General features: G+C 43.5%; 1 protein-coding gene across 1 annotated transcript in view; it reads left to right on the forward strand.

The window, feature by feature from the left end:
• LOC129696472 (piezo-type mechanosensitive ion channel component 2-like) overlaps positions 1–15,005 on the forward strand; it is a 504,307-nt gene that overhangs the window by 119,160 nt on the left and 370,142 nt on the right. Inside the window, exon 2 of the mRNA XM_055634398.1 lies at positions 2,539–2,634. Coding sequence (XP_055490373.1) covers positions 2,539–2,634 — 96 coding nt within the window. The remainder of the gene's footprint in view (positions 1–2,538; positions 2,635–15,005) is intronic.

Genomic DNA, 15,005 nt, shown 5'->3' on the forward strand with positions numbered 1-15,005 from the left:
GAGTCCATCCTCTTTTGGTGCATGAAACAAGAGAAAGGAGACACAAACACAAAGTGCTGGAGTAACTCAGTGGGTCAGGCAGCATCTCTGGAGAAAAGGACCAGGGGATGGGATGTTTTGGGTCGGAACCCTGGCTGGAAGCAAGTCTGAAGAAGGCTTCCGACCACAAATGTCACCTGTTCCTTTTCTCCAGAGATGCTGCCTGATCCGGTGAATTGCTCCAGCACTTTGTATCTATCTTCAGTATAAACCAGCATCTGCAGTTCCATCTTGGTGGATCGAAGAACCATTTCCATGCTGTATCACCAAACTAAACTAAATGAACTGTTAATTTGGATTCTTATTCGTTGGCGAGTTCAATTGATATTGTTTGAGAACATACTCGCAAAAATGCCATTATCTCTTTTTATAATTAGGATGTATCAAGTAATACGACAAAGAATGGGCGTTAAACACATTGTGCCGTTTTGGAAGATTGCGGAAATATACCTGCTATTGTATAATTTGATACTATGCATTATTCCCTGTTCTTTAAACGGGGAGCCTTATACATGCATCCCAATGTATGGATCCCAATTCCAACAGGGAATACCTGGAAGTCTGTAACAAATATAGAATCTATTCATTTTGGGAGCAAATGCCTTCAGATCACTTCAGCCCTGAAATGCAGCCTTGATTCTTTGATTCACTTATTATTTATGACCAGTGCTGGTCATTTTATCTTGCGTGTACTCTAGCTAGATTTAAGCGCTGCCACAGCTAAACATCTTTTTTTAGTTTAGTTTAAATATACAGTGTGTAAACAGGACCTTCAGTCCATCGAGTCCACACTGGTCATTGATCTCATCATAAATTGCGCTGGTCTATTGTCAGACTGCAGCTGGGAGATGAAAGGTTCTTGGACAAGCTTCTTCGGGCAGTGGTGCCGTGGTGAAGTTGCTGCCTTACAGTTTAGCTGCACTAAATCTTGTTTAATCATTATCTTAAACTAGATTAAAGGTAATGATCAAAAGGCACATTCTCCTGATACCCAAACATTGTGTGGCAGAGAGGTGCAGTTGGTTGAACCGTTTCCGTCACAGTGCTGCATCACACGTGATTCTCCACCGGGTGCTCTGGTTTCCTCCCACGTCCCAAAGACGTGCGGGTTTGTAGGTCAATTAGCCTCTATAAATTGCCCCTGGTGTGCAGGGAATAGATGCCAAAGTTGGATAACTTAAAGCTAGTGTGAACGGGTGATCGATGGTTGGCATGGACTCGGTCTGATTCCGTGCTGTATCTTTAAACTAAACTAAGCATTGGGAGCTCATGAGCTATTCACAGAGGAAAGAGTCTTTGGCCTGATGTGTTCCGGGTTCCGGTGACCCCCTCCCCTCCCCCCCCCCCCCCCCCCCCCCCCCCCCCCCCCCCCCCCCCCCCCCCCCCCCCCCCCCCCCCCACACCACACACACACCAAATGTCAGTGTACCACCCAGAGTAATCTACGTCAACCCACACACACTCCTGGTAGCAGTGACAACACCTGCAAAAAGCCAACTTCAGCATAAATGTGAATTGTGAAATGCTGTTGCTAATTGTGAGAGCCATTTTGGATTTGATCCATCAAGTAATCTGGGAACACAAACAATGTAAATCTCAAAGTAATATTATAGCTGGAGAGAGAAAATGATACATGTGGTAAAAGGAAAGATATTGTAATTTCTGTTTAGCTTTGCTTAATAATCATGGGTGCAGCATTATTTCACCAGCTGTGTGATTGTGTACGTGGGAATTTCAAATTATTGTTGTTGGTTCATAACCAAATGGTGATAACCTCAACTTCAACTTTAATGAGTTTAAAGTTGACACACGAGACTATTATCACAGATGATTCTCAAGCAACTTTGGGGCGGCACAGTGGCGCAGGGGTAGAGTTGCTACCTTGCTGTGGCAGAGACCCGAGTGTAATCCTGACAATGGGTGCTGCCTGTATGGCATTTGTACGTTCTCCCTGTGACTGCTTGGGTTCTCTCTGGCTGCTCTGGTTTCTTCCCACACTCAAAACACGTACAGGTTTGCAGGTTAATTGACTTCGGTAAAATTGTCCCTAGTGTGTGGGATAGTGTGAGTGTATGGGCTAATCGCTGGTCAGCGCGGACTCGGTGGGCTGAAGGGCCTGTTTCCGCGCTGTATCTCTAAAGTCTAAACTGTATGTGCAGACTTGAGGAGATATGATGCTTTTCATCTCATTACAACATTCAATGGGTTTTGTTTGACATTGCTTTACTTTATATATGATGAACGTTAAATTGAATGCATTATTTGAACCAATCAGACATTTATGCATCATTGCATCAAGGTTTTTATGACTCCACAATTAAAATCAAAATATTAGATTACTGTAGCCAGATGGTTCTATCATTCATATGATGTACAACAATCTCACTATTAATATATTTCTCTTAAACATTGAGCACATAAATAACTGGTAATAATTATTAATCTGAAGCTGATTCACAGAGTGCGGTAGTAACCATTCTGTTCTCACTTGCTTTTCAGCATGTTTGTTCCGATACAATGGACTATCATTTGTCTACCTCATCTTTCTCCTCCTTATTCCACTCTTCTCGGAACCTACGAAGAAGACAATGCAAGGTAAGACACATTGTATGGAGCAGCCTCACCTCGTGACCAGCAGGTGCAAGCAAAGCTGGCCGACATACTTCCTTCTGTTCAGCTTCATTGGAAAACTATGAAATTAAATCTGTGCCTTTGGTACACTTGTGTGGCAGCAGGAAGACCAAGAAACAAGTACTTGAAGGATGGATTTATTGCATTTTCAATAGCTGGTAATTTTATGCCAGGTCTTGCCTCTCTGGTGCAGTGTTTTGATCTTTGCTCTTAACTGCTGGCTCATCGGTAACGTAGCTGCCTTACAGCGCCAGAGACCCGTGTTCGATCCTGACTATTGATGATATCTGTATGGAGTTTGTGTGTTCTCCCTATGACCGCATGGATATTACCGGATGCTTCAGTTTCCTCCCACACTCCAAAGATGTACAGGTTTGCAGGTTAATTGGGTTCGGTAAAATTGTTAATTTGTTCCTAGTGTGTGTGTAGGATAATGTTGGCGTGTGAGGATCGCTGGTTGGCATGGGCTCGGTAGGTCGAATGGTCAGTTTCCGCGCAGTATCTCCAAACTGAACTAAACGAAAAATATCTATTGGAGAAAGGTTTTCCATGCTAATGAAAAGTTTCAACAGCAAAATAGAAATCTGCAAAACTTTTCTATTGCTTCACTGTTGAATGTTAGTGGTTTCATTCATTCAACCACCATAGCCGAATAAGCTTCAGTTAATTATTTTAGATAGGCACATGGATATGCAGGGAATGGAAGGATACAGATCATGTATAGGCACAGGAGATTGGTTTAAATTGGCATCATGTCTGACGAGGGCCCTGTCGTGTGAATGAATGATACTTTATTATTACGTGACATGTCACAATGAAATTTTTTTTTGCATTCCATACACAAGGTATGCAAAGAGTCGCCACATATAGTCGCTGTTCTATATGTTCTAACTGTTCTATGTTTTATGCTGCACTATGTTAAACGGATGATGCCTCCAAAACCCTCAGGTAATGAATTAGACAATTGAAAATAGACAATAGGTGCAGGAGTAGGCCATTTGGCCCTTCGAACCAGCACCACCATTCAATGTGATCATGGCTGATCATCCCCAATCAGTACCCCTTTCCTGCCTTCTCCCCATATCCCCTGACTCCGCTATTTTTAAGAGCCCTATCTAGCTCTCTCTTGAAAGCATCCAGAGAACCTGCCTCCACCGCCCTCTGAGGCAGAGAATTCCACAGACTTACCACTCTCTGTGAGAAAAAGCGTTTCCTCGTCTCCGTTCTAAATGGCTTACTCTTTATTCTTAAACTGTGGCACCTGGTTCTGGACTCCCCCCGACATGTTTCCTGCCTCTAGTGTGTCCAAGCCCTTAACAATCATATGTTTCAATGAGATATCCTCTCATCCTTCTAAACTCCAGAGTGTACAAGCCCAGCTGCTCCATTCTCTCAGCTTAGGCTTGATGGCAGCAGGTATTTTTTTTCCACACATAATTTTTTTTAATTTTTATCTTCAGAGGTACAGTGTGAAAACAGGTCCTTCCGCCCACCTAGTCCACACTGACCAGCAATCACCCATACACTAGTTCTATCCTACGCACTAGGGACAGTTTACAGAAGCCAATTAACCTACAAACCTGCACATCTTTGGAGTGTGGGAAGAACCCGGAGCACCTGGAGAAAACCCATGTGGTCACAGGGAGAACGTGCAAACTCTGTATCGACAGCACCTGTAGTCATGATCATACCCGGGACGCTGGCGCTGTAAGGCAGCAACTCTACCGCTGCGCCACTGTACCACCCAATTTCTGGAACAATGACGGATGTGTAACAAATGCTGAACAGGTCTGGCCATATCCATGGAACATAGTTAAACGGATGCATGGTTGTGGTTGATAGAACCATTGCCTCACAGTGCCAGAGGACCTGGGTTCGATCCTGAACTCAGCAGAGTTTGCTCATTCTCCCTGTGACTCATTTTCACTCTGTTGTTCATTCTCTCCTCTGTTGCTCATTCTCTCCTCTGACCACTCCATTTTCCCCTTGCATCCCATAAATGTGTGAGTTACGATCTCGATTGATCACTGTAAATCACCCATAATAATAATAATAATAATATTTATTTATATAGCACTTTTAAACAAAATCACTTTGAACCAAAGTGCTTGACAGAAATTGATTAAACTAATTGAATAGATTAAATGTCAATAAATCCATACAAAATAAAAAAGAAAAAGAAAAAAGACACAGAACATAGGGAGTAGTAGTTGTAGAATCTTGGAGCAAGAGTTAATGAGAATGTGGGCAGAATATTAAAAAAATGATAGAATTTACATGCAGGCATAAAAGTCAATAATAACATAATAGATTATATTATAATGTAATAATAGTAGGATATTTTAATTCTAATAACATAGAAGTTACTCTTGGCACCATGGTCGGCACAGATATTGTGGGCCAAAAGGCCTTTTCCCATGTTGTACTTTTCTATGTTCTATAGTCAGGAAAATAAATGGTGTATTCACAATGGTCATAGAGTGATACATCACAGAAACATAGTTTACAGAGTACTATGCTGTTGTGCTGCTGCAAGTAAGAATGTCATTGTTCCATTTCGGGACATATGGCAATAAAACAATCTTGGCTCTTGAAACAGGCTCTTCATACCAACATCCATACTGACCAAGATGCCTCATTCAAGTCCCAGCTGTCTGCATATGGCTTACATCCCGCTAAACCTTAGATTGAAACAAAGTGCTGGAGTAACACAGTGGGTCAGGCAGCATCTCTGGAGAAAATGGATGGGTAAAGTTTCAGGTCTTCAGACCCCAAACTTTTAAACTTATAAACCTTCCCATATATTTTCCCACAAAACCTTTCCAATCCAGGCATCTGTCCAATTGTCTCTGGTCATCTAAAAATAATAGGTTCTTATTCCATTCACAACTCAAAGCTGCAGTTCCAAGCTTCACCTCATTGAGTTGCAAAGGTCTGATATGTAACACTGCTATTGCCTAATTCCCAGCGTTCAGTTCTTTAGCGATATTGTTTAATAGTTGGCAGATTATTTGCAAATCTATGGGATACCGTAAATGAGTGATACAGCACTCTCGAAAACCTAAAGCAATCCTGAGCTGAATCGCTCAGCTGTTTCTGTATCTTCATGGCTTCTTGCATTAATGAACTAAACTATGTGTGTGCACATGCGATTATTAATGTTCTCCAAGGATCTTGATAAATCAGCAGACTGTAAATCCCAAGAGAACGTGTGTTCAAAACAGTGCCATAACGTGAAATACAATCTTACTACATTATAGGCAGCTTGTAAGAAATGTTCGATTGGTGACATGCCGATTTTGTGAGTTTCTTATTGTATTTACATTTAGGCTTTAGACTTTAGAGATACAGCGTGGAAACAGGCCCTTCGGCCCACTGAGTCCACACCAACCAGTGATCACCCCATACACTAGCGCTATCCTACACACTACAAACAATTTACAATTTTCAGAAGCCAATTAACCTACAAACCTGGATGTCTTTGGAGCGTGGAAGGGAACCAGAGCACCCGGAGAAACCCCACGCAGTCACAGGGAGAACGGACAAACTCCATGCAGACAGCACCCATAGGCAGGATCAAAGCCGGGCCTCTGGCGCTGTAAGGCAGCAACTCTACCGCTGCGCCACTGTGCCGTCCCAAATGTATATGTTACAGAACGTGCCTACAGTGTGTACAGGAAGCTTGTGCAGTGTAAATACTTCATCAATTAAGACTAACTCGTGATATGGTTGCAAGGAAGGAAAGCAGTCTATTCCCCCCCATTCGAACATGTCTTTCATTAAAGGCACAGCCAGCTCTGCCAGTGTTAAAGCTAACTTGAAATGGTCAGACTGCTCAGCCTATTTGGCTGAGACAATAGTCTCAGTCATAGACCTTTTGCCTCTGGTTCACATCCAAAGTTGGGAAAGGAAGTGAAAACATTCATTGACAGCTGGTTAGGATCTTAAGTGAACTCAGTTTTGGCAGTTGCTATCCACTTCTCACTTGACGTGAATCCACATCGCAACACTGCTTAAATTCATCACCTACCACCGGGCTTGGTAACTGCTCGCTCTGTCGGGGAACACGGAGCTCGGAGTAATTGCCGATAAACACAGGGGGAACATGCCAAGAAGCGTTGTGCTTTAACAAGGGCTTCTGAATAAAAATAACTTGATTGGGGAAGGCAGATTTGAGCTGGCTTCGAGCTCTAATTCGATTAGGTATCAAGACTCAGAAGGACTGGATAGAGTGGATGTGGAGAGGATGTTTCCACTAGTGGGAGAGTCTAGGACCAGAGGCCATAGACTCAGAATGAAAGGGCATACCTTTAGAAAGGAGATGAGGAGGAATTTCTTTTGTCAGAGGGTGGTGAATCTGTGGAATTCATTGCCACAGACAGCTGTGGAGGACAAGTCCATGGATATTTTCTAGGTGTAGATTGACAGATTATTGTCAGGTGTCAGGGGTTATGGGGAGAAGGGAGACGAATGGGGTTGAGAGGAAACGATAGATCAGCCATGATTGAATGGCAGAGTAGACCTAATGGGCCAAATGAATTTGAGTCGGTGTTTTTATGAGATTGATCAGAAGGCTGTGCTATTGGGAAAAATAAGACTTTTCATGAGAAATTGACCACAGAATACTACTTGATAACACAGAACCTAGAAGAGTACAGCACAAAAACACAATGCCAAGACCAACTCTTATCTGCCTGCACATAGTCCACATCCCTCCATTCCCTGCATATCCGTTTAGGTGGACTTCTCACCTACTCTGGGAGTTGGGATTCGGATCAGTGAAATCCTCAAAGATTTAGCGACATTTAGTCATTACATTGTCAGCTTTAATGCAACATTTTAACACTGGCATCTGTTATTGATTTTAGTTGGCGGTTTTATGAAAACATGTTTTATGCATTTGGAGGTTATTTTTCTTCATATAGAACGCTAAAATGCCCCTTTCATCGCAAAGCCAACTGCACTTTATCCTGAAATATTAGCTTGGTTCCTCCAAGACCTGTTCTGTATTCCTGTTTTATTTATTCCCAGTTTTTCTCAATAAACCTGGAAGCCGGATTCAACAGCATGTCCAAGCACTTTGCAGAAATGAGTAACGATTTCAGCTGACTCAGGTGCTAAATAATTTAGTTTCTGAAACTCTTTAGCATGGAGGAGGCAGGGAAAAGCCAAGAGAGGGATTGATGGTCATTATGGAAATCACATTGTCATAGGATGATACAGCATACAAACAGGCCCTTCAGCCCAACATGCCCACACCGCCCAACATGTCCCATCTACATGTTGAGATAGTTCCTGCTTCAACTACCTCTTCCGGCAGCTCGATCCATTCACTCACCATCCTTTGTGTGAAAACATTACTCCTCAAGTTCCTATTAAATTTTTCTCCCCTCACTTTAATCCACCGTCCTCTGGTTCTCGATTCTCCTATTCTGGACACGAGACCCTGTGCGTGCACCCAATCTATTCCTCTCATTATATTATACACCATAATGTGGTATGATTAAATAAAATTAAGCATTAATTAATAACTTTTTTTTAAATTTTTTTAAAAATTAATTAATTAATAACTAACATGAAACGACACATTAACTCTTCTGAATACCAAATAGATTTTGGGATTTTGCGTTTATTATTCATGAAGATTAATTTTCCTAAGTGCCTTTCTCACCAGCAATGGGACACTGGTATTATAGAGAAGACGCCAGCTTTCATTGGAAGCACATTCTGGCAATGGGGTATGACATACAGGATGGCACTATGGCACATCGGTAGAGTCACTGCCTTATAGCGCCAGAGACCCAGGTTTGATCCTGACTACAGGTGCTGTCTGCACAGAGTTTGTACATTCTCCCTGTAACCTTGTGGGTTTTCTCCGGGTGCTCTGGTTTCCCTCTCACATTGCAATGATGTGCAGGTGTGTAGGTTAATTGGTTTCTGTAAATTGTCCCTAGTGTGCAGGGTAGAATTAGTGTATGGGGTGATCGCTGGTCGGTGCGGACTTGGTGGGGCGAAGGGGCTCTTTCCTCGTTGTATCTCTAACTTAAAGTAAACTTGTTGTATCTCTAACTTAAAGTAAACTAAACACATCTGCAAAAAGTTTAGTTTGGTTTTGTTTAGTTTATTATTGTCACGTTACCAAGATGCAATGGAAAGCTTTGTGTTGCATGCCATTCAGTCAGCGTAAAGACTATAACATGATTACATAGGGGGCTTCACAAGATTATGGCCCAGTATAATGAATAGATGATATTTTGTGCATCTAGGATGGATTTCTGCGTTTCGGGCTATTATTAACTCCACAACCCATCCAACATGCTTATTTTCGTTTAGAGGTACAGCGAGGAAACAGGCCCTTTGGCCCTCCGAGTCCGCGCTGACCAGAGATCCCTGCACACTAACACTATCCTACACACACCAGGGACATGTTTACAATTTTACTAAGACAATTAACCTACAAACCTGCACGTCTTTGGAGTGTGGGAGGAAACCGGAGCTCCCAGAGAAAACCCATGCAGGTCCGTACAGACAGCACACGTTTTCAGGATCAAACCTGGTCCCTGGCTCTGAATTGCAACAACTCTACCGCTGCGCCACCATGACACCATGTCCTGTCCACATGCAGTTTTCAGAGAGGCTGGATCACGTCCACTGTTGCTGCTGATGTAACTGCAGGTTCCTTCATTCTCTTCAGTTAGTGAGTTTAGTTTATCGTCACGTGTACCAAGGTACAGTGAAAAACTTTTATTGCGTGCTAACCAGTCAGTGGAAAGACAATACATGATTGCAATCGATCCAAGTGAACAGATACATGGTAAAGGGAATAATGTTTAGTGCAAGAAAAAGTCCAGTAAAGTCCGATTAAAGATAGTCCGAGGCTCTCCATTGAAGGTAGGTAGTAGCTCATGACCACTCTCTGGTTGTTGATAGGATGGTTCAGTTGCCAGATAACTGCTGGCCCCTGAATCTGGAAGTGTGCGTTTTCACACATCTGTACCTTTTGCCCGATTGGACAAGGGAGAAGAGGGAGTGACTGGGGTGAGACCGGTCCTTGATTATGCGGGTGACGAGGCAGTGTGAAGGGTGGATGGAGTCAATGGAACTGTGGTTGGTGTGTGTGATGGTCTGCAATTTCATGTGGTCTTGGATGGAGCTGTTCTCAAACCAAGCAGTGATGCTTCCTGGTAACATTCTTTCTACGGCGCATCTGTCGAAGTTGATGAGAGTCGTGATGTGAGAAAATAAAGGGGGAGGCCATTCAGCCCAGTGGGGATGGACAGGCTGACTATCTCACTAGGTCTGGACCCGAAACACTACCAATCTGTGTTCTCCAGAGATACTGCCTGACCCGCTGAGTTGCACAAGCACTTTGTGTCCTTTTGTGTAAACCAGCATCTGCAGTTCCTTGTTTCTACTTCTATGGGCCACATGTTTCCTTCTAACAATATGTAACCATTCATATATATTTTTAAATAAAAAGGAACTTCAGATGCTGGTTTATACAAAAGATAGACACAAAGTTAGCATGTTTGCTGATGATACAAAAGTGGATGGTTTTGCAGATAGTGAAGATGGTTGTGAAAAATTGCAGGTTGGTGGGACTAGTGTAGGTGGGACATGTTGGGCGGTGTGGGCAAGTGTAGCTGAAGGGCCTGTGCCCATGCTGTATGGCTCTATGACTCTATGACTCTAAAATGATGGATTAACTCAGCGGGTCAAGCAGCATCTCTGGAGAACATTGATAGGTGATGTTTCGTGGTTGAGACCATTCATTAGCTGGGGTGGGGGGAGTGTGGGGGGAACAAACTGGAAGCATGAAAAGACCAGGAAAATCAGGGCCAGATAATGACCTTTGCACACCGTCCCTGGCCGACAATCAGCCTATCAGGCAACCTCCCTGCCTGGGGTCACCTGTTGATGCCCTGATTCGTTCTGGCCTTATCTTGCTTTCTACTTCCTGCCCACCTGCCCCCCCCCCCCTCCATCCTACAATCAGTCTGCAGAAGGGTCCCGACCAAAAACGCCACCTATCCATGTTCTACAGTGATGCTGTCGCTGAGTTATTCCGGCATTTTGTGTCTATCTCTTTTTTATACATATATTAAATCCAGTTTATAATACTTATATGTTCAGTTTAATGTCAAGCAGTAACAAGTCAATGATGACTTCCTTACTCGAAATGCAGTGAACTGCAGTTGGTGATTTTAGACCTTTGGCAACATAGTTTGCTTGAAATCGCATGATAAAAGTCTGCAATCCATACAGCATCTTATCATGAACACTAGAATATCACTGCTTCACAAGATAAACATTTCTCAGCAAACTATGCTGAAGTTTGTATTTCTTTCTTTCATCTTTCTAAACTTCCTCTACGTCTTTCCTCTTATCCCCTCTCCAGATTATAATAGGACACCTGTATCTACATTTATTGTTTACAAAATAATCGCACGCCTCTACATTTCAAGGAGGATTAAACCTCCTTATAGTGGAAATATGTTTCATAAGTTTCTGAAAAATTATATTCTCGTGTTTGGAGAATTTTGAAATCTGTAATGAAAAGCTTGTTTGACTTATTTATTTATTACTTGCCAAACCTTTGTATCGGTGCATGTTTTTTATACAGAGGGTGATAGGTGGCTAGAATGCATTGAAGAGACTTTTAGATAGGCACATGGATATGCAGGGGAATGGAAGGATATGGATCACATGTAGGTGGATGTGATTATTTTATTTTGCAGAATGTTCGGCACAGACATCGAGGGCCGAAAGTTCTGATCCTGCGCTGTAATTTTTTAATGTGTTCACTGCACTGCGAGGTGATTAACTCACCATCATGTCTTTGGGATGTGGGAGAGTCTTCCAGCACTCTGGGAGAGGAGCCTATGCAGTTACAGGGAGAACATGCAAAGTCCACACAGGCAGCGGCAGTGGTCAGGATCGAACGTGGGCCGCTGTAGCACTTCATAAGTTCATAAGTTATAGCAGCAAAGTTAGGCCATTTGGCCCATCAAGTCTACTCTGCCATTCAATCATGGCTGATTTATCATTCCCTCTCAACCCGATTCTCCTGCCTTCTCCCCATAACCCCTGGCACCCAAACTGATCAGGAATCTGTCAATCTCCACCTAAAACAAATATCTTTAGACTTAGCCTCCACAGGTGTCTGTAGCAATTAATTCCACAGATTCACCACCCTCTGGCAAAATAAATTCCTCCTCATCTCCTTTCTAAAGGCATGTCCTTTTATTCTGAGGCTATGGCCTCTGGTCCTAGACTTTCCCAATAATGGAAACATCCGAGACTCTCCCAATAATGGAAACATCCTCTCCACATCCACTCTATCCAGACCTTTCATAATTCGGTAAGTTTAAATGAGAACCCACCTACCCCCCCGACCCCTTACCCTTCTAATCTCCAGCGAGTACAGGCCCAGTACCGTCAAATGCTCATCATATATTAACCCAATCATCATCCCTGTGATAATTCTCGTAAACCTCCTCTGGACCTTCTCCAACGCCAACATTTGTGACTGCACTCCTGTGCTACCCATCCCTCTGGCATAGTGCCAAGTTCTAATGGGCTAGAGTAAAGTCTAGTGGGTCTTGGAAATATACTGAACCAAATAATTCTGTATGATCCATTGTTTGTTGACATTGCACGGCAACATTTCTTGTCTGAAATAAGTTATAGCTTTTGTTATTTCCAAACAACCTACTGGGCAGTCATCGACTTGGAATGTTGGGGTGTAAGGCAATTCCCCTTAGGACCTGCTAAAAACGTTCCTGAATGACAGGGATTAATGTAGCATAGGAAAACCTTGTAGCGTAAGGCAAGGTATTGGGCCAAACCTCTTCTCTTCCCTGCTGGCAGATCTGAACATTTGTACGTGACTGTGTTGAATAAAATTCAATTAGAAAACTGTTTGTTTAGTTTAGTTTAGTTTGGAGATACAGTGCGGAAACAGGCCCTTTGACTCACTGAGTCCGCACCGACCAGCGATCCCCGCACACATCCCCGCCCCACACACACTTGCAGCATGGTGGTACAGCGGTCGAGTTGCTGTTTTACAGCGCCAGAGAGCCGGGTTCATTCCTGGCAATCGGTGCTGTCTGTATGGAGTTTGTACGTTCTCCCAGTGTCCCGGTTTTCTCCAAGAACTTTGGTTTCCTCCTATACTCCAAAGTCGTACATGTTTGTAAGTTAATTGGCTTGGTATAAATGTTAAAAATTGTCCCCAGTGTAGGTAAGTGTTAATTTGTGGGGATCGCTGGTCGATGCAGACTCGGTGGGCTAAAGGGCCTGTTTCCGCGCTGTATCTCTGAACTAAACAAAATCAAACTAACATTATCCTACACACACTAGGGACAATTTATAATTATATCAAGCCAATTAACCTACAAACTTGTACATCTTTGGAGTGTGTGAGGAAACTGGAGAACGTGGAGAAAACCCATGTAGGTCACAGAGAGAATGTACAGACAAGCACCCATAGTCAAGATCGAATCTGGGTCTCTGGCGCTGTAAGGCAGCAACACCACCGATGCACCACCGTACTGCCCATCAAGTGATCAGTGTAAGCTAGCACTGAAAGCTAAATGAAAAGGGTGGACCTTAATAATAAGGCACTCACCCTCACATTAAAAATTGGACGTGGGTGTAAGATTGCTTATATTTTCAGTGGATTTAAGACCTTTCAGTAAACAAAACAGATGTGCAAGAGAAGGCCAGCTTGTCTTCAAAGACTGATTCCCCCATGATGACAGGACCATTGTCCCATCTATGATCACTTTTTTCTCCCTGCTCCCTACACACACTTCCCCTGCCACAAAAGCCACCTGTAAAAGTTTAAATACTAAAAGAAAATTTCAAATGTAAATAAAGTTGACTGATGTAAATAAATTGGGCCTGTTTCCACTATATATCGCAATAATCTAAAGTAACACATGGCAGGACCAAAGAACTGCAGATGTTGGTTAATACACAAAAGGGCACAAAGTGCTGGAGTAACTCAGCGGGTCAGGCAACATCTCTGGAGAACATGGATAGGTGACATTCCCCTATCCATGTTCTCCAGAGATGCTGCCTGACCCGCTGAGCTACTCCAGAACTTTATGTCTTGCCTGTAACTCATAAATCATTAAGGAAATAACGAAGAGGCTGCAAATTGATGTTGCCGTTTGTCACCTGCATTTCTGGAGGACACGAGGGGGGGGGCACTGAGGCATTGAGGTCGAGTTACAGCGTCAGAAACCCAGGTTCGTTCCTGACCATGGGTGCTTGTCTGTACAGAGTTTGTACCTTCTCCCTGTGACCACGTGGGTTTTCTCCGGGTGCTCCTGTTTCCTCCCACACGCTCAAGCCATACAGGTTTGTAGCTTAATTGGCTGCAGTAAAGGTTGTAAATTAGCGTGTAGGATAGTGCTAGTGTAGTGGGTGATCGCTGGTCAGCGCGGACTCTGTGAGGCAATGCTGTATCTCTAAACTAAACTAAAATGCTGGAGTAAGGGTCTGAAGAAGGGTCTCAACTCGAAACGTCACAGATTACTTTTTTCCAGAGATGTCGCCTGACCTGCTGAGTTACTCCAGCACTTTGTGTCTATATCTACTTAATGTTCCTTTTACTTTTCCCTTCGTATCCGGAATCCCACAACTTCCTTGATATCCGTCAGGTGTAACTTGACATTGGATCTACATACATAGGTACATAGATACATAGACACTATATGCAGGAGTAGGCCATTCGGCTCGTCGAGCCAGCACCGCCATTCAAGTTCAAGTACTAGTTCACATTTATTGTCACATGCACCAATTGGTACAGTGAAATTTGAGTTACCATACAGCCATACGAATAAAAAAACCACAATACACAATTGAATGTAACATAAACATCCACCACGGCAGAATTAACGTTTCTCACTGTGATGGAAGGCAATAAGGTTCAGTCACCTTCCTTTTTGTTCACCCGTGATTGGGGCCTTTGAACCCTCCGCAGTCGCCGCTACGGACGGCCCGATGTACAGGCCCTCTCGCCGGGATGATCGAAACTCCGGCATCGGAACGGATCGGAACACACTCGTGGCTTGGAATTACCAAATTGGCTGCTTCTTACCGTAGACTGTGAGACTACAGGCCCCGCTGGACTGATCTCCAACACTGGCGATACTTGGTAAAAGATCCCAGGTCTCTGCGATATGAAAGTCAGCGTCGTGCCCGCGGTTAGAAGCTCCGCAAACCACAGCTCCATGCTGCTAAAGTCAGCAGGCCCCACTGGACGGAGTTCCAACACTGGTGATCCTCGACAAGGTCCCAGGCTCCGGAATGGTAATTCCGCGCTG

Source organism: Leucoraja erinacea, chromosome 4 (assembly GCF_028641065.1).
Source record: "Leucoraja erinacea ecotype New England chromosome 4, Leri_hhj_1, whole genome shotgun sequence".
Classification (NCBI taxonomy): Eukaryota; Metazoa; Chordata; class Chondrichthyes; order Rajiformes; family Rajidae; genus Leucoraja; species Leucoraja erinaceus.